The 26,381-nt window shown below is 41.0% G+C and overlaps 1 protein-coding gene across 1 annotated transcript in view; it reads right to left on the reverse strand.

The window, feature by feature from the left end:
• The window catches only part of grid2 (glutamate receptor, ionotropic, delta 2), a gene marked incomplete at both ends in the record, with an annotated part of 423,554 nt that overhangs the window by 39,602 nt on the left and 357,571 nt on the right, over positions 1–26,381 (reverse strand). Inside the window, one exon of the mRNA XM_083904505.1 lies at positions 23,662–23,857. Within this exon, the coding sequence (XP_083760631.1) occupies positions 23,662–23,857 (196 nt within the window). The remainder of the gene's footprint in view (positions 1–23,661; positions 23,858–26,381) is intronic.

The raw sequence follows: 26,381 nt of genomic DNA on the forward strand, positions 1-26,381 counted from the left end.
ATCTGCACATAATGCTACTAACAAATGTGAGGAAATGATTTCCTGGTTATAAATGTGGTTCATTAGGCACAAAATGCATGCGGTTATAGCGATATCATACTGTGTATTCTACTCATATCATTGCAACATCGTTTTCTTTTGAAAAACACACAGATTTGCAGCTTTAGAACAACATTGGACGTCCTCATATAGAGGCGTTAAACACAAACACATCTGAAAGTACACAATGTTCCAGCATTACAACCTCATCAGCTGTGAAACACACACATTTGGTCTGGACCCAGTCTCAAACTGTGGTCTGTTGCTTGGCAGACAACTAACCCTCTCATTCAACTGGAAGGTTGAGGGTTGGATTCCTGGCTCTGCTAGTCTACATGCCGATGTGTCCTTAGGCAAAACACTAAACCCCACATTGCTCCTGACGGATGTTCCATACCCCCATCCCCCCGCCCCACCCCCGCGCATGATGGGTCCCTGGTCCCGTTTCAAATTTTCGAGCAGATTGGGCAACGTATAGCAAAGTTACGGTGCACTTCCTGTTTAAAATGGACGACTTCCTGTTGGGTCAAGAGCGTGTATCCGTAATGTGGGCATTCAGGGCAGTGTGGATTAGGGTTTTGATTATTAACCAAAAAGAAAACAAAGCCAGTCAAACAGGTTAGGGTTAGTGTCATTAGGTACGATTCTTTTACCTAAACATTACATCATTATTCAAAAGAACACTTTCTAAATCCTGAATTTAAGGAAAAAGAAAAGCAGAATAAGGTCAGTCCACTTCCTTCATAATCAGCCGGATGAAAGAAAGGAGCATGAAGTGTGGACTTAGAGGACTGTGTGTCCATGGTCGAACGTACTCAACAGCTCATACACTTTCTGACGGCCTCTCCAGAAAAACACTCTCCAATTACATTACTGAGAACTGGCCCAACGAGCGTCTCGGCAGGTTTCAAGAGGTCCTTCTATCATCCATGGTTCAAACAGTTTGACTTCAGAGCCGACGCTGAAACTTCAAAATGGCTAAACTACTCCAGGGTCCTCTCTCTCTCTCTCTCTCTCTCTCTCTCTCTCTCTCTCTCTCTCTCTTTTTTTTCCCCCTCTCGCTCTATCTCTCTCCTCTTGCTTGGAAAGAAATCAAACTTGCAAAAAAGTATATTCTTCATGTTGCTCCAAGGTTCAACCGAAACACGTTTTAAAATCCATCTTAATCCTCAACCAGAAATTACATCTTAGATTACAAAACAGTTTTAAAGTGGCACATTAAAAAAAAAAAAAAAAGTGTCCCCTGTTCAGGATTTAGCCTTAAAGGAAAGGATGTGAAATATTCCTCACATGAGAGACTGTGTGCTTTTGTCTGACACGTGGGAATACACTGATGAAGTATAGTTGCAACAGTGAAAACTTCTCAAGGAAACTTATTGCCCTAATAAAGGAAGATGACACTGATTTTGGTACAGTTGGGTTGGGTATGGTACGTATTTTTTTGACGTTTCCATTAGGAATAGTACAAAAATGACCGGCCCCAACCTGCCCATTATTCAGGTACCCTTCCCATGGTGTACCAGAGAAATGGTACAATATGTTGTTGTCTGCTATGTTGTTGTCTGTTGACCGGTACAACGTCACACTATACATATCTCACTGACATGGCCATCGGGCTCATTGCACACCCCGCCTACTAGAGTGTATTATTTTGTTAAAGGTGCATTATGTAATAAATCTAAAGCAAAGGGCCAAATCCTCCTTATATGTCACAGACTCAGGAATAATATTCATATAACAAACTGAACTCACCAACAACAACAGTACAGACAAAATATTTGCATTAAAAAAAAAGTATTTTGCAGACTGCAAATCATGTTTATGTTTTGAAATCATGTTTTGGCATGTGGCGCCACCTACCGCCGTCTACCAATCATTGCAGTCAGTAGAGTCTCAGCTACCGCGCAACCACGGGTTGCCAGTTATGTCAGAAGACGGAACCTAAAAGAACTCAGTATTTTGAATTTGAATGTAGTAACCGTTTTTGGCCACATTCTTACATATGGTCACCCTTAAATAGTATTTTTACATGAAAACTGCAGAACTCTCTTCCTCCCTCTTCCTCAATGCAGGAAACTCCCCAAAGAGTAATTCCAAGCCTGACACCGAATATTGAAAATATTATACTTTTGCTTTTGGTTCAGCAGTGTGAGGCAGCAATGATGTAGCAGGAAATGAGCGAGGGATAAGTGTTATTTAAATGAAATCGCTTGAGAGTGGCTGTGATTGGAGCGAGGCTATTAGTTTGCAGCCAGCTGGCTGTCAACTAAATACAGCTGTGGCGTATTACTATACCATGTCTTGCATTAACTAAAGCAAGGCTTCACTGACAGATTTCATTTACATTTAAAAGTTATGCACTGCAGTTTTAAGCCATGGCTTGTTCCCTCTTCTTCTTCTTTTTTTTTTTTTTTAACTTGCTCTACCTTTATGTGGACCTCATTTGACAAATCAGAGAGCATTTCAATGAAACACTGTGCTCCCCTGCCAAATATTCCCTCCAGTCTGCACGAGCTGGCTTCTTGCAGATATGTCAAGATCTGAATGAAGATAAGATTAGGTGCAAGCAAATCAATCAAAGCACAGAAGAGTACCTTCCTTTACTGCAATCAATATACATGAGGAAGGTTGTTTCAGGACAGTTCTTCACAGAAACTATGTGAGGAGAATGTGTAGTGCGAGTACAGTGATGTAACCATTTAAACATTTAGAAAATACATGCATAATTTTACCAGCTTTATGTTTGTAATATGAAATATAAGTCCAAGCCTATATTTAAATCCTTTATTTTGGTGTTTAGTACACAAGTACTGTCTTTTCACACATCAGCCAAAATTGCTTTACTTGTCATAGTCTTGTAATCAGTGAACAATCATTTCACTTCTCTAAAGATGCTCATGGCCAAATCTCAGATGATGAAAGCCTGGCACGCAGGTGGCATCAATCCCTCGCGAGGCACTCTTTCCGACTGCGCGCTCTAGTAGCAACAGTCGCCTCCTTCCCCTGAGACGCGATTTGACAACTTCTTCACTTCCTCTCCTCTCTTTGTTTTCTCTGTTGTTTAATTACCCTCAGCTGTCATTAGTTCTCTTTGTTTCTCCAGGAAGAAAGTGGGGGGAAAAAAAGAAAAAAAATTAATCGCCTATTGCCATGCTGTATGCAAATCTTTGCTCAGACCCCGTTAAGTCGATGAGAGATGTGGAAGCAAAGAGAAGAGTAATTGGAGACAGATGTTGGAGAGACGGATCATCTGAGATGGATCAGTGAGCCAAAACTAAGATGCCACCCTTAATAGAATGTGGCAGAAAAATTATTATTTCTCTCGGTTTGCTCCGTGTCCTTCCTTTTGTTCAATGTCTTCATGATGAAGTTTTGTCTTGGAAAAGTATGAATCATTCGAATGCACTGATTTTTTTTTTTTAAATCAGTTCTCACCAATGATGAGTGTAATGTGTGACTAACACCATAAAAGGATCAACCACTTAAGTGTCAGGCCCGCTTGTAACCGTTTCCAGGCAACACAGAACATGCAGTGGGAATTTTTAAAGGTCCCATATTATACCCTATTTCTCCAAGTGAACCTAGTTCCCTGGTGTCCTAATGAACATGTCTGTGACATGCTTTGGTCAAAATACCATAAGGATGAAGCACCACAGCAGTTCAATCACCCTGAAATTAAATTTAATGGACCGGAAATGACATCAGCCACAGTGGCTATTGGGAGCTAACAGCAGTTAGCATTTGGAAAAGTGATCATCCACTGGACAGATAAATCCTCTGAGGCTGGAAGTTTGTGTAGGACTCTGTGCTGTGCGGACTTTGGCGACTTTTTTGGATATTGTTACCCTAGCCAGCACTCTTGCTTGTTTTACGGACAAAGCGGAAGCTCCGCGAGACAACAGTTCCAGGAATTTAGCATCTTGTGACGTCACAAGGAGCGCGGAAGTCAACATTGCGTGATTTATCTCCTGTACTTAGACTGAGGAGGACCACAAAAACATGAGTTTTTTCCCACTTTGGCGACTGATGGGACCTCCAGAGTCACAAATATAAGGATTTAAATGATTAAAAAGTGAATTTTGCATAATATGGGACCTTTAAGTTTGCAAGGCTTCTAATGACATGGATTAGGGTTTTATGTGTTTCTATATTACATGATCAATGGACTGTTTAATCGTGTACACATTTTTTTTAATGTTCTGAAATAATATATTTTTTTTTTTATTTCAAAACAAAATCAATTAAACATTAATGGTCGAAGAAACAGGTAAAATCACATAAGCTATTTAATGCAGCACTCAGACGGGAACTTTAAATGACACCTCTGTGAAGTGCACCCATCAGTTGAAGCAGAAAATACACACCGTGTCAACATGAAACCAAAAGCATGATCTTTACCGAAACCTTCACAAAAGTGCTTTTACTGTCGACACATAACCAGACATGAGATGGGAGGACTGATGCGAACTCCAGTTTAGAGTGACTGCTGTGCACTTTGTACACCCACTGTTCTCTCTAAGTACCTGATGTAGCGCTTCATTTGTTCAAAAAAACATAGGATTTTCAAACGAAATCTAGTCAGTGGATACCTAAAAAAAAAAAAAAAAAAAAAAAAGAAGTAATGTGTAGGACACATTTTGATCATCGAAGAGGGCTACAAAAGCATTATTAAAAAGAAAAAAAGAGAAATCCACCCTGGCTGAGTGCACATGTGGAGTCCATACACGCAGAAACCTAGAAATGCTATTGTGAGTGACTTTGTCGGAGACAAACATCTATGTTCTCATTAGATCGTGCTTGGACAAAAGAAAACTTCAGCCCTGAGTATGCTACGAAAAAAAAATAAAGTATTCCAGCTCAAAGCCGACAAGAATCAGAACAGGTGTCTGAAGGTGGATCTGCACCTGAAAATCTGACAGCAGCTCCATCTGCTCGGAAACAGACCGAGTTTCCCCTGACATGCTGATGGTTACTGTACGTTTTCTACTGTACTTTTATGACCTTAACACACACATACTGTAGATATAATATAAAAAAAAAAGCAGGGAATGTGTCAGAACCAGACCTAAAACTGGTCCTGCTTCTGATTGTGGAGCAGCAGCAGTGTGGGGATAATAAAAAAAAAAAGTCATAGAATGTTCCAAAATGTCATAAAACAGTCATAGATTAGCACAAATAAATCATACATTTAATAACTGCGGGTATTAGAGTGCTGTGACCACTGAGCGACAACAGACACTGAAAACAAAACCCTGTCTTAGCAAATTAAGCAGCATAATTATGGGGAGTGATGAAGACGCAAGTGTGTCTTTCTTAATTCTTAATCCGCTGTGCGCTGAGCAGCTGTGCTCCTGCATTAGTGCAGGATATATGGGAGTGTAATGCACTCCACTTACTTACTGTACTGACACCTTTTTCACACGCAGGGTTAAAGCACTGCTACCGCTGCACAGTGTGTAACAGTCACCACACGTCAGCGAAGCATGGGAGAGTCACTGAAAACGCAGTGAAAGAGAGACAAACACAGAGACGGGAATAAAATCTGAACAGGCACAATGAGACTGCTGGGGAGAGAAGGAAGGAGAACACGGATGACTCTGCACGGCTTCAGCGGAGCGTTCGTGAACGTATCAATGAGCGCTGTGACTGCTGGGTAATTCAGCTTTACCACTCTAAATGAAAAAAAGGACCTTCAAAATGAGCTCACCGCATAAAAACATTTGATTTCAGGTTGAAATGAAGGAAATAAAAATGGTCTGGCTAGATTTCTCTGTGCAATTCAGAATAAGAATGCGTTTCATTTTGCTCTCATCTTTTCCGTGTGGAATGTGAAAATAGATGCGAGCATTTGTTTGATTTCATGATCCTTGAAATCGACTGCGATGTCGGTCTGTCCGTCGACTTATTTCCCATCACTAAGCACGTCCCGGCTGTCCCAGTGGCTCTGCCCCTTTGTTGCTGTTCACTCAATCATGCTCAGTGGACACAGTGAACGTGTGAACCATGTCTGCAACCTTGCTTCTCCCAATGTGAAGGTTCAGCAACTGTCATCTTGGTTTACTGAGCTGCTCATCCCGTTATAAATCCGACGAGAGCGGACACCCTACTTTATTCAATAGCTTGCACTGTGGTCACTGCATACATTTATATTATTAAGGGTCAAAAAGAAAACGCTTCCCGGCATTTAACTCTTTTTTTTTAACCACCAAATATGAAGTCAAAGCACTTGACTTAAACCCTTTTATCTCTCGTGAGCCACACACTTGAATATTAGGCTGGGCAATGATTTAATACTCATATTGCAATATAAATTCTTCAATATCAGTATAACAAAGATATATTGGTATAATGTTTAAGCTTTGAATGAATGTCAAACCTGATATTTATCATGGTAATTATGGATGATGGCTAAATTTGAAAATTGTGTCCAGCCCTACTTGAATGGCCCCTTATCAATTAGCACGCCTCGTCGCGCCACAGTACAGTTATTTTGCGTTTCCATTAGCGATAGTGCCGTCACTGGAAGAGATGTTAACGCACTATGTTAAAGCACCATGTTAACGCACGACTCGTTTCCATAAAGACTGACCGGAAAAAGACGCGCGTGACGTCACGTCGACGTTTACCTGTCGCGACACCGGAGTCCAGGCAACGATTAGCGCCGTTAGCGTGCCTACAGTCGAACTGGAGTCTGTTTATTAAACTAAAAGAGCAGCGCTAATCCGTTAACGTGCCCAGCACTACAAAAATCTCATCATTTAACCGAGGAGTCTGGTGTATTTAGCGACAGCACCGCCGAAAGTGGACGATCGCAACCGACAAGACGTATCTATCGGAGTCTAATGATTCTGTTACACTGAAAACAACTGCTCTACAAGTTACTAGTTTGTGTGCGTGTCACGGCAGTTTCATGCAGCCGTGCACTGTTGACTCCGCCCACATTGAGGAGGTTACTGCAGTATTGTGTTCAATTAGACTCTTGCGTATGAAGGAAAACCAGACACGACAAATTATCTTGTGAAGAAAAAGCTCAGGCCTTATATGAGAGCTACAGATTACTATTCAATGATCTAACCTGAATTACTTAATTAGGACATTTGTTTCTACCCTCTGTTATGATCCACGTCCTCATCTGGCATCCCGCAGCAGCAAATTCAGCAGATGTTAATTGTCATGGTTACACGGTTAACCAGCAGCAGTGCAAATTGAACTTCTATTCTAGTATGGCATTCGTTTAGGTTTAGGCAAAGATGCAGGACAGGAAACAAACAGCAGTTCTGTGTCAAAGTCTTGCGTTATGTTGCTCTTTCTACAAGGTCACTCAGCATAATTGTGGCGTTGTAAAAAGCCATTAAAAAAAAAAAGACGTACGAGCTTGTTTTTTTCTTTACAGCAGGACAAACTCCCCAAAGTGGCTCAGTGAACGTGATCCAAAGACGGTAAAAGCTTTTCATCCCGCCGTATGTCATCATGGTCAACAGTCTGCAGACTCAGTTTCAAGACATGCTCCTCAGGGTCCTCTGCCAATTTAACATCTTCACCGCCAAAACAGCTCAGAGAATATAAAAAGCTGATTAAATGCATGCTGCAGTCTTCAACCCACCGCTCAGACGCTGCCAGTTCTCCTAAATTAGGTTCATTAGCATCGGTTTCAGTGGAAAGTTATCATGCCAAGGCTGTCCATGCAACATTGGCACGTACATACTGCAGACAAACTCTGTGTGCACTAAAAAAAAAAAGGCACGTTTTCGACTGAAATAGATAAAGATGTGGGTGCAGTACAGTGAAAATTTGGTGATTTAATTGGAACAGTGGGAAAGAAATAGAAGCGGAAATGATGACTGACACACTCAGATCTTCTCTCCAGCAACAGATGTAGGTTCATGAATGCTGTCACTGTAGCTTCATCAGCCCCATCGGGGTAATTAAACGGAGTGATTTTCCCCTTTCCAATAGCTTTTTATTCAGTCGAAACTAAGTTCCCCTGTATAAGAGCTAAAAATACACAGCACACCTACACGACTGTCAGTAAGCCTGGAACGGAAGATCTGACATTACAGAACACGATCATTACTATCGGTTAGCAGGCTCTCACTTGTATATGCTGCCAATATTTCAAAAACAGGTCTGTTAATGTGAGCGCTTCTACAGCTGCACTCGCGCAACAGCTGGCGTTAACTAAAATGAATCTTGTAGATCATATTGGTGCTAAAAAAAAACTAAAAAAACCTGTCTATATTTCGCAGAGCATCTGCTGCTCAACACTTGGCTTGTTGGATCCAAAAATGTGTGCGCCAAAGGCTTCCAATCCCTGTTGCGCGTGCAAACATGTAAACAGTAAAACGTGAAAATATTTTGTGTGTCTTGACTAATTTGGTCAATAGAAAGCCGTCCGACAGAGAACATCAAACACTAATTATCCAGAATTCTTTCTCCTCATTATAACCGCTCACAGAAACCTGGCCCGGGAGTTCGCACATCGAGACACGAGCTGAATGTTGACATCATCGCTGTAAATTCGACTCGGTGCCATCACAGGCAGAAGGAATACTTGGAGATGCTTGCGATGCGGTTTGATGAGGGTTCCGCTTTGAGCCTGGGAAATGACTTTGTCACTGAAGCTATGCTACTGGTTTTTTACAGATACAGTGCATTTCAATGTTCAGCAGACCACATGCGGCTCGCAGAGTGTAGTGCGCAATGATCTGTCTCTATCTGTGTGTGTGAAAGAATGTGTGTGTGTGTGTGTGTGTGTTCATGCTTTGAACTCACTTCAAGCTGAGATGTGACCTAGACACCAGAGTTTATTCCTTCAGTTAAGCCTAAGCTTCAGACAATATTGCCTCTCCTTTCCTTTCTCCGGAGGCTAATTCATTTCAAATAGAAATGAAAGGCATCAGAGTGCTGATGCATACTGTTGCAATATTACATTGTTATAATGCCATCATTTAATTTCACCGTGTCATAAAGAACGAGTAGATACCCTGAATATTATGTCTGTAATTTCTAATAATCTTGCTCGTTACTCTTTATCGGAAACATCAACTACTGTGGTGCCAGTAGCTATGAGGGAATTCATATACAAAAAAGAAACAAAGGACGACAACAGTTTTGTTAAAGGTGCATTATGTAATAAATCTAAAGCAACTGGCCATAAAATCCTCCTAATATGTCTCAGAGACTCAGGAATAATGTTCATATAACAAACTGAACTCACCAACAACAACAGTACAGACTAAATATTTGCATTAAAAAAAATATTTTGCAGACTGCAAATCATGTTTATGTTTTGAAATCATGTTTTGGCATGTGGCGCCACCTACCGCCGTCTACCAATCATTGCAGTCAGTAGAGTCTCAGCTGCCGAGCAACCACGGGTTGCCAGTTACGTCAGAAAACGAAACCTAAAAGACCTTGGTATTTTGAATTTGAATGTAGTAACCGTTTTGGCCACATTCTTACATATGGCACCTTTAATATTAATATAGCAGATTTTTATGACTTGTGGGCTTAAAAAGAAAAACCTTAGTAGATGTGGTACAGCATGAGCACGACTTCTGCTAAATGGTCTCATTTGACTGCAGATCATTCATTTCTTAGTGTGTTTCAGTTAATGCTCTTACCGATTTGTTGACAAACTTGTGTCATCCTTTTGTGAGCTATTCTAACGTTTTTTTGGGGGGGGAATTTGGGATGCAGTGTTGACGCAAAGCAGAGAGAAGATGGTGGTGATTCTGTTATGTTTTATCAAATTTGCTTGTGTTGAAGGAGTTACTTTTCTCCCCGTCCTCTTGACACGCTGCTCTACTTTTGTGTATCTTAAAGTATTTCCAAACTGCTGAGAGTTATTTCCTGTTTCAAAGGTGAGGTTTCGTGTCTCTCTGTCTCCATGGTCACCACATACTTGCTCATTGTGCAAACTGTTGGGTCTCTCTTTCGATCTACCGTATTCTAAGGTCCTTTTCAAAATAAAGTGCTTATGAAGTGCTCATGAACATTGTAAAGTTGAATATTGAGCATGTAATGCATATGTTCTCTTCTCTTTCGTTGCTACCACACTTGGTGCTGTGGTCTATCAACTCTGCAGCAGTGTATTTCCATGTTTTCTCTCCACCGTCCCCCTCCTGCATATCATTTCCATCAAGTTGAATTATTTCCAACTTCTTCAGCCGCTGGCTGACTTTTGAGTCCTGGAAACTGGTGGGTGGTGTCAGAAGTTATTAGGAGTTTTGGTTCAATATTGCTGGCAACTTATTGTACCTCGCGTATGCAAATGGGAGAATAAACACCAGAAAATGCATTCATACTAGATAACAACATCTAATATATTTAATTTTTTGTCATCATGAGGCTGCTGGTGCCAATTCCAGCAGACATAGGGCGAAAGATACACTTTGGACGGGTCACCAGTACACAGACACCTACGGGCAATTTAGAGTGTTAAGGCCACATTATACTTCTCCGACTGCGTAATGCGCTATCCGACTGCGTAACCACGGAGACCCCTCGAGCCTTCATACTTCTGCGTCGTGGACGGATACACGCTGCAATTTCCCGCCCGATCAGTAGGGGTCGCTGCGCAAGGTTGTTGTGCTTTTGGCTACAGTGAGCAATGGCGTCCAAGAGAGAAAGAGAGAAAGACTGTTGTTGTTGAAACAGTGGCCGTTTCTCAGTTTTCTGTGTCACGGAAAGCAGTTTTAAGATAATTTGAGGCGAGAAATTGGCCATTTAGAGTCTAAACATGTGCTGTGCTGATGTGTTAAGATATGACGTATTTATAGTTTGGCAGTGACGTTGTCGGCGGTGATCAGCTCCGCCTCTGTGGATGCTCGGTGTGCACTGTGAGCCGGCACAGAGCAGCTTCGCTCGGCCTGTCCTGAGGACCAATCGCAGCTCTTGCCGTCTCCGTTGTCCCTTGACGGAGTGACGGACACTTAAAAAATATTTTGTGCAGTCGGAGACGACGCATGAGGCTCTGCGTCGAAACAGAGGGCCCTGCGTAACCTACGCAGAGCACTTTACGCAGGAGTATAAATTGGGCTTTACACTTTTCCTTAACCAGGATGTGACCCAGCAACCCTCTTGGTGCAACAGTGCTAGCCACTGTGTGGACCAATATCTGACTCATGAAGTGATTTTCTTTCATTCACAGATGTTTTCTTTCTTCCCCTCACAGCTACTTTTGGTAAATGTTTGGCTGTGAAGGCACTTTCAGCTTTTAAATAGCCCTGGCATAATCGCATGTCAGGGTCCTGTAAGTATCCCACTTCACGATCGGGTGGCGGTAAAAGTCTGGACGCAGAGAATAAATAGCATTTCCTACCAAAGAAGAAGAAAATTATGCTACAGCTCCCTCGGACACGTCTGCGGTCAGTCGGGCAGGGGACACGGGGTGTCAGGCGGTTTGTGGGTCGCCAGGTCGAGGCTCGGATGACTATCCTTGGCGACTCTTTCTACTGTTGTGGAAACATTTTTTCTGCTTGGTGAGCGGGGATTATACTGATGCTGATAGCGGGTCCATGCACGTTGTGCCTGGAAGTATAACAGAGCCCATCAGGCGCTTCCTCTCAGGCCCTTCTGAGGCAAATCATGGGTAGTGTTACATCTTTAACTCAGTGAGAATGAATTTTAGATGTCATGATTGATTGTAGCTCCCACAGGCATCAGGACTCCCCTCCCCCCCTCACACACTTTCTTTCTTTCCCCCGAGTTGCTTTAAAGGAACCTCTGGTCTGGAATTTTGCTTCCACTATGACTCTTCCCCCTTGTAAAGTCTCACTCCCAACCACTCTCCCCACGGCTCCACTCCAAAATCCTTTCTCACTGTCTCCCTACTTGTCCTGAGCGTGATGCATGGCTGTCTGTTGTTTTCCAAAAGTCCATTAGTTGCTGGCGCTGGGCCACCTCCAGTCTTACAGACAGAGATAAAGAAGCAGAGCATGGATGCCCAGCAAGCCACATGAAAATTAGAGAACGGAGAGAGAGAGAGAGAGAGAGAGATAGAGTTATAGTGATAGTGTCAACAGTGGCAAAAGTGAAGGTGGACAACATTCACACTGGATGCCTGTGCAGTGCATTTGTGGCACATAACATCTTGCTTTTTTACTTATTTATTTACAAGTTCAAATGCTAAGTGATTGCCTCCACACTGAGCCACAGAACTCTCACTTACTTTTTGACGTGAGCCAAAACAATAATAAACATAATACACAACAGACCTGCCCGGGGTGTAACTGCACCTTTCACCCTATGACAGCTGGAATTTACTCCAGCTCCCACCGACAACCCTCATATAGAGGATGAAATGGTAGATGGACGGATGGATGGATGATACATCCTGTTCCCGCTTCAACGTAAATGCACTCTTGCCTTTCAGCCGAATCAAGCAATATAGTGAAATATTTGCAGCACAAACGGATGCACCCCTTCACACTGAAGAGTCCTGCTATCTCGTGTCTTGTACAGAGTTTAGATAATAATATAAAAGTATACTTAATGATTTTCAAAAAAGGCGAACATCTGAGTGAAACAGGAGAAAGCTCTGTGGCAGGAAGGACATGGACCCTTTGTGAACCTTAGTGTTTTAGTCCATTTTACCACATTTCATGAGCTTTAATATTCTTTAAAAGTATTGCATGCCTCTATTTATTTATCTAGTTAATTTTTAGACCGTGGACCCTGACTGGGTGATACATATGCATCTCCTCACTTCCTCATCCCTGTTTTGTGATTAATGTTTGTTAATCGTGTGTGTTGATTGGGATGGTTGATGGCTGAGGAGTGGGCTGATGTGTTGGTGGTGGTTGTTCCCTGTTATGTTTTTTAAGTCCTTTTGGTGTTGCATTGCTTTGTTTGAAAGGTGCGACAAGAAAGAGAAGGTAAATTGTGCAACAGAGGAGGAAAGGAGGCATGAGAATGAGCAGAATAAGGGGTCACTTATAACCACATATCCTATAATCAAAACCAATCCCTATAATCTATAAGTAATTTAAATTGTCGTATCGCGCGGAAAACAACAAAAACAAAAACACTGGGCAGTTAACACTAAATAACACTTTGTACTCTGCGCTCACTCCTTTTTCTCATTTTAATCCTCTTTTTTATCTTGGAAATTAAGATGTTATCTCATGGTTGGCTTTAGGTCACAGAGCTGACGAGACATCACACAGACCAGACGGATGAAGGAAAAAAAAAAAAACTGCTTTAAAAGCTCCTTTTCTCCACTCTGTTTTTGCCCCTCAGCAGAGCCATTTGGCCGTTTGACGAATGTTGTTGTCTAACTTTAGCAACTTTTGCTCTTTGTGCTCCTGACGTCCCCTAATTGCTTTTGAACTCATCCATATTTCTCCGAGCAAATCTCGGAGCGCGTTTTAATCTCCTGCAGGCCCCGCGAATATATCAATGATGTGTATCTTTGTATCTTGGTCCTTCAGTAATAGATTTAAATTCTCTTTAATTCCGTTGCCCAAGCTTACATCCATTACATGGCCAACAGCTGGTTTTGAATTAGGTTCCCCGACCCAACTTAATCAAAGTGATGCATTGCAATCTACCTTCTTCTCTGGCTCATTAAGGTGAGTTGTCTCATTATGGGTGAAAGGGATATCATTAAGGCCATGAAGCTCATTACGGAAAGGTGTTTTATTAGCAAAGTATGTAATCAGAGTCAAACAAATCATTTATATCATACAGGATGCACAGGAAAAAAAAGTGATTGCAATAAAATGTTAAAGCACATCATTATTTTTGGGCTAACTCTAAAGCAATCGAGCCTTGGCAAAAAAGACACTTCCACTTTTTTCAGGTTTTTTTTTTCTCTTATTTGCCATTTGGAAGATTATACTCACTTTACACTCATCTTCATCATCAGACTGCTGAAATTATGATGGAAGAAGAAGGAATGGGAGATAAAACAAATATTGGGGGGAGGAGAGCGGGAGGGCAGGAGTTTAAGAACAGCAGGCAGATGGAGAGTTATAAAAATGAAATAATAAAAATAGAACGGGGGTCAAATGAATACGAGTATTGTAAGGTAGAACAAAATAAACCAAAAAAGTTCTGTGTGAAATAGTACAATGTAGGACATGATGAAAACAGTCAGATAAAAAAAGGAGAATATTTCCTCTTTCTGTAAAGTAAACACTCATTAACCCCTCGACTTCTCCCCTATACCGATACCTTTTTTTTTAATATGACATATATCATTCCCTTATTCCGAATGTCTATCGTAATCTATTTAATTTCCTTTCCAGGGTAAATGCTCCTCTGTTTTTTTTTTTCTCCTGAAGCCCATTCCTCTTTATCTGTGCTCCTTGAATCTGAATCACAACACAGAAAAACACCGTCATCGCACACCCAGAGAATTATAACAGCAGGGAAATATGTTTGCCGGTCGGGCTCGTCGAGTTGAATTCTAATGAATTATCAGACTTTGCAGAAGAAGAAGAAGAAGAAGAAGAAGAAAAAAAGAGCTTCCTACAGTCAGAATGATTTGTGCTACAAGAAAATAGAAAATAAGACACAGCCCAGCAGCCGCAACCACATTTTCTGCTCTTAGCAGAGTCTGGGTTATTACAAAGGATATTGCAACAGTCACACTCACACACAGTGACAGACATATATCAAGCCAGCTTGGCAGAGATTTTTGTTCGAATCTAATAAACTACATGACAAGACGTATGAAAGTGACATCATTTTGAGCCATTAGGATCCAATGACTCAGACGCATAATACCACAAAGCATCAACTGCAGACTTTTAAAACGCAAAGAACAGCAGAAAAGTCATACATGGAAGAAAGGAAACGAAGGAAGGAAATGAAAGAGAGCACAAGGGGAGGCACAGGAAGGATGTTGGTGTTAGTGCGGGCCACGTTGTTAAAGATACAAGTCGTATAGCTGTGGGCGACCTTGAAATGTGTTATTCTTGTTGATGAAAACTCTGCCACAGTCTCTCAGAGAGAGAGAGAGAGAGAGAGACTGTCACTTGAACACAGCTGGGCCACCCCGCTTGGTAACCTTGGCAACTCCCCGAACAATGTCCTTGGTCCTTCAAGAGCTGTGAGACTGACTCAATCATGATCACACACACAGGACCACTGGCTAAACAAGTATTTGTAAGGCATCTCGAAATTAACCCTTTAAAGGTGCATTATGTAATAAATCTAAAGCAACTGGCCATAAAATCCTCCTAATATGTCACAGAGACTCTGGAATAATGTTCATATAACAAACTGAACTCACCAACAACAACAGTGCAGCCAAAATATTCACATTAAAAAAAAATCTTTTGCAGACCGCAAATCATGTTTATGTTTTGAAATCATGTTTTGGCATGTGGCGCCACCTACCGGCGTCTACCAAACATTGCAGTCAGTAGAGTCTCAGCTGACGAGCAGCCACGGGTTGCCAGTTACGTCTGAGCTACAATGGCGGAGAAAACGAAACCTAAAAAAGACCTCGGTATTTTGAATTTGAGTGTAGTAACCGTTTTTAGCCACATTCTTACATATGGTGCCTTTAACATCGGAGCCTCAAAATGTCCTTTTGGACTTTTTTTTGCTTATTATTATGCCATAAAAGGGACAGAAAATACCCTGTAACTAAGTGCACACCATCTGGGCTCTTTTCTCCAATATCTGCTATAAATACATGCACGCACACACGCAAGCATGCACACCTACTTTATTAGCTAGAGTACACTCTTAGAAATAAGGGTTCCAAAAGTGTTCTTCTGCAAGGGCTGAGGTTCTACCTGGAACCATGTGCCTTTAAAAAAACGCCTTTCCTGAATAAAGGGTTTTTCAAGGGTTCTTGGTAGAACCTTTATAAAAAGGTTCTACCTAGGACCAAAAAGGGTTCTCCTACAAGCCGAAGAACCTTATATGGTTCTACTTAGCACTTTTATTTCTAAGAGTGTAGACATGGTTGCTCCCAGTAACCCTGAAGGTTTTTTTTGTTTGTCAGTTTTGTATTCTGTGTACTTTCTTACATCCTCTTTCCAATAATCCCTTTCGCTCACCTTCACTGTTTAATGTATTCGTTATTCTTCTCTTTCCTGGTATCTTTCCATTCTTCCATACACTTTTAACTTTTAAGTTTTCAGTTGTTTCTTTATGTTCATACATAAAGTTTAAGTAACAAAGGTTTACAATAAGGAGCAAAATATATACTGTATAACCCAGCCACTTAATGCGTCGCTGTCACTGAAGGATAGGCCTCATTTGTAGTCAGACAAATTCAGCCTCTCTCTGTCTGTCTGTATAAATCATCTCTCTACCGTTTCATTGGTGACAGTATACATTTTCTCAATCCCTTCCCTATCTTTGCTATTCTTCCTCAAACCTGTACAGTCACTCCCTCAACTTTTGTTTGTTTTTCAGCTCATTCACCATCTATATCGTCTTCCCCTTCCTCCTTCTCTCCTCCACTTTTTCCACATTTTACTTAGTTTCGATTGTCCTCCAGAGTACCATGTTTTGGTTGACTTGCCATCAGCTCTATCAGGTGATGGAGTGGGCAGAATCTTTTTTTATCATCATCATCATCATCAGTGTAGTCCGTGCCTATCTCAGCTGACATAGGCGGGGTACACCCTGGACAGTTTGCCAGTCATTAACATAGTCATTATGGTAAAGTAGCAAAACTCCTGCCTTTCAAACTCAAGATATATTAGCTAGAGGTTAAGAAACTATGGTAACTTTTAATATCTGGAGTCATTTCGCCACACGGACAGATGGAGACAGAGAGTCATTATGCGATGAGGACAGGACTGTTACAGACGGTAGGACGGTAAGTGTACGGATTTGCCATCATCATTATATAAAAGTGCCAAAACTTGACATTTTTAATGAACACGTCTGTGCTTCTGTTGATTGGTGTGACCTTATTAGCTGAATGGATTCTGACACGCTTCAATACTGCGATACTGTCAAAAGCAGATTTGAAAAATTAAATGCAAGGATTTTTCTTTTTGTGTGATTAACAAATAACAGCAGAGTGTGCATTTGTCTGAGGTAAATGTCCTCTGTATGATCAAAAGAAATATACGTAAGTATGATGCATGAACACCACACTCTAACACACGTGCCAGCTCTTTCCTCTTCCATGAACCTCAGCCTTGTTTTGCTATTAGATACTGCAAAATGCAATATTTACTTACTTTAAGCTATTCAGCTTAGGGCTAGGTTTGCAGGAGAGTTGCTGATATTTGCCAAGTGTTGTGCATAATTTGTGGAAGAATGGCACTTCTAACTTGATTTCAGTAAATGTTGCAGAAAACGTTTTTTTTTCTTTCTTTTTTTTTAGTTTTAAAAACACTACCATCAATTTGAGACTTGGGAATAATGAGGATAAAATGTACAAGGACATATGGGAAATGGCATATTTTTGTTCCTAAATTGGAGCCTTCTCTTAAGGCAGAATACAGGAAGCCATACAGACAGAAAATCACTTAAATTGGCGATCCACTCGACTCTGAAATCACTCGGCAGTCATCAGGGACACTTGAGGTCTGACGGAGAGGTGCTGTCATGTATTCACACAGGGACACTTACGTCGGCTGAATTAGGTGTGCATCTGTGTATATGTTGGCATAGAGGTGAATAAACATGCAAATGTAGAGTGGTTTCTGAGTTGTTGTTTTTTTTACTCAAATGTGATTCTCCGCCACATGTGCACGCACTTACTCTCAGTGTCAGGATAAGAGGCACTTTCTTTACACAAACCCACCACTGTCACATCGACTGAAAGTAACCGTTAAAAACACATGAATACACTTATATCTAATGATTCCACAATCTATATGTCTTTTATATCTTTGATATAAAGCCTATAAGATGCCTTATTACATTTCCATGTCAGTAATTTACATTAAATTGCAGTCATTACAGGGTGCTGCTTTACTGTGCTGCTGTGTCCTCTGCAGACCCCGATTGTGACCAATTTATTAATGCATTGTCACAAAAATGAAAAATGTCAGTCAGCTGTGGAGCGGACAGGCCTGTAAAAACACCATCCAATCATATTGAACCGCCCCAAACAAATTAATTTGATCGTGATGCATCAATCAAACTGCCATCTGCCCCCCTCGCCCCTATGCACGTGCACCCCTTCATGCAGTAATCGCACGTGCACAGAAGACAACGCCAGATCTTATGCTAGCTTGCTAAATCCGACGAGACAGTTGCAGCAACATGATGGCTGAAAAGCTGCCAACAACAGGTGAAGTTAACTTTACGTCTTTACGTGAGAATTTGTTGTTTTTCATCATCGCGTTCATCAAGTATCCAAAAAACTTCAGCGTCAACGAAAAGTACCGAAAGTTACAGATGCTGCGCTCGCGAGTCCGTGTTTATTGCGCGTTCCTGAGCTCTGGGGGCGGAGCTTAGGAGGGAAGTCTGAATTCAAAATGTAGCCTGCTCAAACTACTGAGTCAAACTACTGAGTCAAATGACTGAGAGGAAAAAAAGGATATCTATCTTGAGAGGCCTTTAAGGAATATGCCATATAGTGACATATAGACATGTTTGTCTTTGATATCATAATATTTGACATCAAGTTAATAACAAAATCAAGTCTGAGATGCAACGACTACCAACTTATTGAGTGCCTTGGTCATCCGTGCACGTGCAACTGCATGTACTGTATTTATTTGCGTGAGTGACATCAGAGACCATTCAGATGACTGACCGATTCTGACATATAATAATATTCTGCTGCAGGGGATCAAAACTGAAAAGGGAGAAAATCCATGGCACACAGGAGACAACAGTGACAGATAGGAGTAAGAGGTTTATTTTAAAAGGGTAGAGCGGGAGAGAGAGAGCAGCTTGAGGGAAGTAAGGAAGGGAAGAGGAGGAGAGACAGCATGACAATAATATATCGAGCGCCTAACCTCACAAGAATACAATATATGAAAGGGACTGGATTAAAGGAGACAAACAAATCCAAATAAATCAAATAGCAGAGAAAAATAACAAAAAATGCCTGAACTTCACTCACAGGGTCTGTTAATAATACCACAGCTTTCCATATAGCCTCAAGCTCTAAATACTATTCCAGGTACTGTTCACTGGCTCCATATAATATATGGAGCCAGTGAACAGTGTATATTATACACAACGAGACAAAGTAATAACAAGTGCACTTTTTCTCGTTGGAGGTAGGATAAGTCCCACGTAATAACAAGCTCAAGTCTGATTGTTTCAGTTTCTAAGGCATTTTGCTCTTTGTTTATACTGTATGTCTCCATTTATTTGAACTTGTGAAAAGCAGCTCAGAAAAAAAAGAAAAGAAATCATTAAGTCTTTGACACCTTTTTCATAATCTAAGTAAACAAGCTTCAAGGTACAAATATCATCGAAAATTTTCTCTGAGAGTAGGTTTTGATTTTAGGCCACACGTGCGCAGAATACTGCTCATAAGTTCATTTCACATTTAAAGTAATTGCACGTAGTAGCCTTTATCGCAGTCTGTCAAAGAGAAGAAGATGGTGCAGAAAGTATAGATACATATAGGAAGAGGGGAGACAAATGAATTGACATCAAAATAGGATTCGGTGACGCAGTCGGAGGAAAGAAGAAAATGAAATAAAGAAAAATCGAACTAAAGAGCAACAGGGCACTGTCTTCCTCTTCCACTGCTGCCACTTTAGAGGTGCCAACTCTGTCACGTAGAATTTAACCACACAAACAGATCCCATCTCCATCCTTATGACCGTATGACCAGCCCTTTATCCAGCGTCTGTCACACACTCTGTGGCGACTGAAAAGCAGCCAGTGTCATTTGACTTCATCTTCACAGAGCACTGAGTCTCAGTTACTAATTAGAGAAGCATTCACCTCTTTATTCCTGGCACTGAAATATTATGTCAGCAGCTATAACGTGCAGTTTAATGCAGTGTAGACGCTGGATGTATCTGGTTCTGTCAGTCTTTCATCTTTGTTTCATTGTCAGAACCAATTTTTGAGACACGTTTTTATTCCTGTTTTATCAAGTCTGTCTTTTATTTGCTGGCATGGGTCACTTTCTTTTTAAGCAAAAAAAACCAAAACAAATTGCCTACAGGGTTTCGTGATGGTGGGCAGCAAAATCTCTAGAACAGCTCCAAACGACCTCCACAACCTGTATCAGGTCAGGTGTTTATAAAAAGCCCAATCTGTCTTGGCCGACCTAAGCCGTCCCCTGAGGGATGACTTCATGCTGCTACCATCGGAGGCGCAGATATAATCTGCTCTGATGTACAACAAACAGGTTCAAAAAGTCATCCATTCCTGCTGCTATCAGCCTTTTAAATGGCTTTCAAATGTGATTCTGTATTTATTTTATTGTTGCATTTGTTTATCTGTTGTGTTGTACTGTGCGACTGTTGGCTTTACACCAAATTGCCCCCCAGAGATAAAAGATCTATCTTGAATCTGGACACAATGCGATGGATAATTATGTATTTAAAGTGCAGTGCATAACTTTGTTTGTCTTCCTGAACAGAAACTGTGCAACATAACTTGTGTCCTTCATCCGATAAAGGGCTCTGTCAAGCACTACTATCACACCTGCCGTAGGGAGTGTTTGTGTGTATGCAGCAGCAGCTCACAGGTGAATGCAGATGATAAGGATTTATCCCCTTAAACTGATGAGTGACTTGTTTCTTTTAACAGTATTATTCACTTCAGAAACTCTTCGTGGGTGCTTTACTAGGGCAATTTTGCCGTTGCCGCTGTCTGTCCTGATGTAAAACAAATCACTTTCAGTGTGCAGCGCAGTAATATCACTGAGATCTAAACTCTGCAACACTGAGAAACGCCAGACAGTCTTGTGGAGCTGATCGGCTTCATCAGCACTGATGTGATGCGACAACAGTTTGCCAGTTACAGACATTTGTTCATATTAAAAAGTTACAGAATGCATCTGTTCAGGGCCCTCGTTGTTCCCCCTTTTGCAGTTATAACAGTTTCTACTCTTTACTTTAAAGCCCAATTTATACTCCTGCGTAGGTTACGCAGAGCCCTCCGCGTCGACAGAGAGTCTCTGCGTCGTCTCCGGCTGCATGAAAGTGTCCATCACTCCGTCAAGGGACAACGGAGACGGCAAGGGCTGCGATTGGTCCTCAGGACAGGCCTAGCTAACACTGCTCTGTGCCGGCTCACAGTGCGCACCGAGCGTCAACAGAGGCGGAGCTGATCACCGGCGACGTTGTCGCTGCCAAACTATAAATACTTCATATCTTAACACACAAACCACATGTTTAGACTCTAAATGGCTAATTTCTCACCTCAAATTATCTTAAAACTGTGTTCCGTGACACAGAAAAGTGAGAAACAGCCACCGTTTCAATGTTATTCAGCTGCAACAACAATAGTCTTTCTCTCATCAGGTACTGATGTTGGATGAGAAGGCCTGACTCACAATCTCTGTTCCATATCATCCCAAGGGCATCAAGTTCATCCCCAGCAAACTTAAACCATGTCTTTATAGTCTTTGCTTTGTGCACAGGGGCACAGTCATGTTGGATTAGGGGGGAAAAACTGTTGCCCCAAACTGTTGGAAGCATAACATTGTTCAAAAGGTGTGGCCAAATGTCCATGCAGAGGCATCGTGCTACTGTAGTGTAGCTCTGTAAGGATACAGGCTCTGTCTGAAAGGTTAGAGGAAACCCAGGTGGGTATTTCTGTTGTTGTTGTCACTGATGTCCTACTTTTTTTTTTTTTCCAAAAGCCTCTATAGCTAGTAGAAAACAGCATGAAGTTTGACTTTTTCTTGACTATAGTGGCGAGTTGAGATCAGAAAACTTGTGTTTTAATACCAAAACATCCACAGTAATGCACAAATATATCAAACTGCACGGCTATCTCATGACAATGATGGTTTGATTGATGAATTGTTCTAACGGACAATGCCCGTACGTTTACGCTACGTTTATTTAATCATATTACTTTTAATGAGTATAGAAAATAACATTTTGTAGGACACATAGAATTAGTTTGATAATTCCCATACTGGGTGTAACCTGACATGTTTTATAACAGTAAGATACTAATAGAAGCAAAAGTGTCAAAAGTCAGATCAGAGGAGTTATTGACGTCAAAAGAAAAGACATATTGGATAATTAATGGGTGTTATCATGTGTGTGCTATGCTGCCATGCACCACATTTATCAAATCCTTTAAAAAAAAACACCTCCTGCCGCTTTAATCACTCCTCCCAACACTTCGAAAGATTCCAGCGCTGGCTACAGTTCAAGCCTAATGTTTTCTAGAGGGACGAGGGATAAACTGTAACCGTGTCTGAACGAGAGGAAAGCGATACAAACAGAGATGCATGCAAATGAGATGCAGCACTCAGATATTTATAAAGCTGGGCTAATCACCAAGAGAATTGAAGTATTTAACCATGTGTATGTTTCCAGTGCATCATTAACATCGTTCCCGATAGCTTTATCCCCTTTCAGCGCAGACAAACCTGTAATCTGAGATGTGTGTGTAAGCAAGAACGAGCCAGAGTGTGATCAATGTAAATTTTTAATTCAGCACATGTCATTAACCTTGTTCTTTCTCGCTCTAGTTTGTGTCTCTCCTTCCTGTCCTCTCTCTCTCGCTCTATCCTCATTTTGCAGGCTGCAGGATCCAGATCCACTTTCTTTATTCTGCTCCTGGTCTCTCTCTCATCTGTCCCCCATTTTTCCTTTCACCCCAACCGGTCGAGGCACATTTTAGTGTCTGGTTCAGTCAGACATATCTCCACGTAAAAAGGAAGTTTTTTTCCTCTCTCCACTGGTGCCTTGTGTTTGCTATTTGCGCTATGCAAAGAAAACCGAATTACAATTTCATTAATGGTGCTCACATACAATTAGTAAAAAAACTGTGGAGTGATTTCAATGATGCTAATTAATTCCATTGTTTTCTTATAAAGAGTACCACATGTAAGCAGTGGGTAGCATTAGTTCCAGCGATTTAACCGGAAAATATGTGTAAAATATAAAAAGGATAATCAAAGTAATTGGTGAAGCCTGGTGTTTTCCCAAATTATTTGTATAATTACACTATGTCATCATTCACTCTGGAGATAAATTATCCCCTGTAAAAAAAAAAACAATATGGGTAGCATTTCCGAGCAGCAATCACAGTCTGCTTTATGTTAGTCATGTGACTTGTTTGATGTTTTGTGCTGATGTCATCACTAAATGTGTCGTGGGTAACGCGTCCACACTTTTACTGCAGTATTTTGGTAGAAAACTAACTGCAAGCTATGAATTCAAAATTTGATCCAGTGAAACCAAAAGTCCATTCGAAAAAGATGTTTCGAAAACTCTGTTAGATTAAAACTTTGTCATGCATGTGACAACCTCACACACTGAAGCAATCTGTGCTTCACAATACAAGCGAATTACGTTCTCAAAGATGACAAGGTCAAATGTTGGCAAATCACGGCCTGAATGCACTAAGTACAGAATAATTGCTTTGACATTGCTGCCGTTCTGCACCTGATACCATGTATTTCAAAAAAAAACATGACAGGAGTCATCTCACTGAAAGAATTCTTTCACTGACCAAAATGATTTTTACCCGTATCACGGTTCTTGTGTTTAAAACTGACAACTAATTACAGAAGCAAAAAAAAACCCTTACCTTGCGAATTCCTTCTTTTGACTCCTCGACGTTATTATCTCCTCCTCCGGTCCGGTTAATCATCCGCCACATTTGGGAGTACATGGGATCTCTCTCGAAGGGGTTCATGGCTTTAGAGCGGACCTGATCGTAAACTGCAGAATCCATCACCGTGCCATAGGGCAAATCGGTCTGCTTAGACAAGTCCTGTAGAGACCTGAAGAGAGACACAAGGGGTGAAAAGAGTGAGCATACATGTTGTTGTTTTCAGCAATCCATTCTCCAGCAGCACTTGGGAAATACATTATGTTGTTGTTGTGGTACTGGTTAAAAATCACCGGATCAGATATTGTGTAAATGCTTCACTAAGCAGAGGCAACACACTGTAGAGCACGGGGTCTCCAACACAAATGATGTGGGGGCCACAGAGTGTCTTGTTTGGTCAGTATGGGTGAAAAAAAAGTCCAACTTTTTGAGAAAAATACATCAAAATGGTTTCATGAAACATCTCTAGGATGTATCTTCAGTGATGTCTCTGGGGTACTCTGGGATTTTGGGGGGGGGGGGGGGGGGGGCTTTCAACATCAGACCCCCCCCTCACCAAGGTGACCCATCTGGGCTTGATCGAGACCCGGATCTCTGCGGATATTTCACGTAATTTCAAAATGAAAGTGTTTGCTTTGATATGGAATAAATCATTTACAATATAAATGTATTTATGATGAAAAATGAATCTATTACTTAAAAAAAACACATAACTTGACATTAAGCTGCAATTTCTTTTTCTAATGTGGAGGATTTTGTTTATAAAAAGGCTGGTTTTGTGACGCACTCATCGGCAAATAATGATGTCCTACTGACTGCTGAGTTGCTGTACCGTATTGGACTGATATCAGTATGAATAGGACTTCAAGAGCGAGTGGAACAATGCAGAAGACGGCTTGTTCGTGTATCCAGATTACATTTGTACCTATTCAGGGACGTTCACTTTTTTCGCAAAGCAGCCTTGCATTGATTCTCTGGGAAATGTTTTCATCTCCAAACAAAATTGCGGATCCAAACTTTGTCACTCTGTCCTTTAATACTTTTTATTTGCTTCTCTTTTTCTTTCCTTTATTGCACTAACCTTTACATTATTTGCCAACTAGCCTCTAAAGCCTCTAAAAGAGTTTATAATAATAAAAAAAAAACATTACAGGAACTAATTGCCGTTTGTCAACCCATGGATTTGGGAGAAACGCATATTATATACAAGAAAACGCGCTCGCAAACAAAACTCTCAACGTGTCGAGAACAACAAGTGTTCACGGAGCGTCTCACTTCATTCATTCCGCCGTAATAAAAACAAATTAGTGGTTGAATTAATACGAGGCTGCTCACGCGGATGAAAGCGCGCACAAACGTATATAAAACGGCACAGTCATGCTTTTCATATAAAATCACAGCTCTTCGTCATTCCTGTTCTCAACTGCCTCTCCTCTCCACTCGGAGAAAAAAAAGAAGAAAAAAAAACCTTTGAAGATTTTAATGAACTTTGCCGTTAACATGAATCTTTTATTGCTGTCAGTTAATCTTTGGCCCCAATAATCTCCTCAGTCTGCCACTCCCCCGCGAATATGTGCATGCCCGTCAGCACATGCCGTCTTTGACCAGGCTTTTCTGTTTGTGAGAAGGTTTTACTGTGCGATAACGTGCTTGTTATGATTTACCGGTGTGTGCGTGTATAGTAAGAGAGAGGGAGACGAAAAAGAGATAGCGGTGGCGGTCAAACGTCCAGTGAGTCACCTGTAGCACGAGAGCAGAACGTAACGTAGACTCAATGTTAAAGGAGGCACCGGCTCATGTTTGACTACATCAAAGGAACACACTGGATCTTTTATTAAAGATTTTTGTCTACTTGCAGGGGAATAAAGGCAATGACTGAAAACCGATCTAATATGCACAGTGGAATAAGCGATTCATCTAAACCAATAATGATGAAATGAGTGATGAGGTAAAAGTTAGGTAATGGTTGCAAATAATACGCCAGAATGTACAGGTTACGTGGTGAAAAAAGGGCTGGGAGATGTGATCAGAAACAATAATACGACTCAAAGGTATCAAATGAACCAATGTGGATATTTGTTGGTGGTATTATGAAGCTGATTAAATATGTTAAAGGTCCCATTTCATACCCTATTTCTCCAAGTTAACCTATAGTTCCTGGTGTCCTAATGAACGTGAAGCACCACAGCAGTTCATGTAACTCAGTCATGAACAACAACTCAGATTTTTAAATCATTGTTCGTTTGACTGATGCCACAATTAGGGAATAAAATGATCTACAATAAGAAAAAATAGTGAAACAATTGGTGTGACTCAGAACAAAACACGATCTGTTCTTTAATAATCTAGATCTTCTTTGGTCTCCCAGGGCTTGTAAGAACTGCCAAAAGCTCACGGAAACTTTGTGATAATTATGTCAGGATTTGCTCCCGTAAAGCATAATTAGTGTTTGGAATTAGAGATTCCAGGGGAGATTATTTCTTTCTTTCTTTTTTGGATTTATATTTAAGCTCGTATAATATCGCTTTGGTGTTCTTTAGTGTGTGTGTTTTCTACTTCCTGCCCTTGTGTTTGCTGTAATTACCTGTACCTGTTCATTATTGATTTCACCTGCGTCTTGTTCTCTCGCCTCACTGCAGTATGTAGTCACTCAGTTTCCTTCTGTTCTTTTGCCCTTTTGTCTTGTTACCACTGAG

This window comes from Microchirus variegatus (assembly GCF_963457635.1).
Source record: "Microchirus variegatus genome assembly, chromosome: 18".
Taxonomy (NCBI): domain Eukaryota; kingdom Metazoa; phylum Chordata; class Actinopteri; order Pleuronectiformes; family Soleidae; genus Microchirus; species Microchirus variegatus.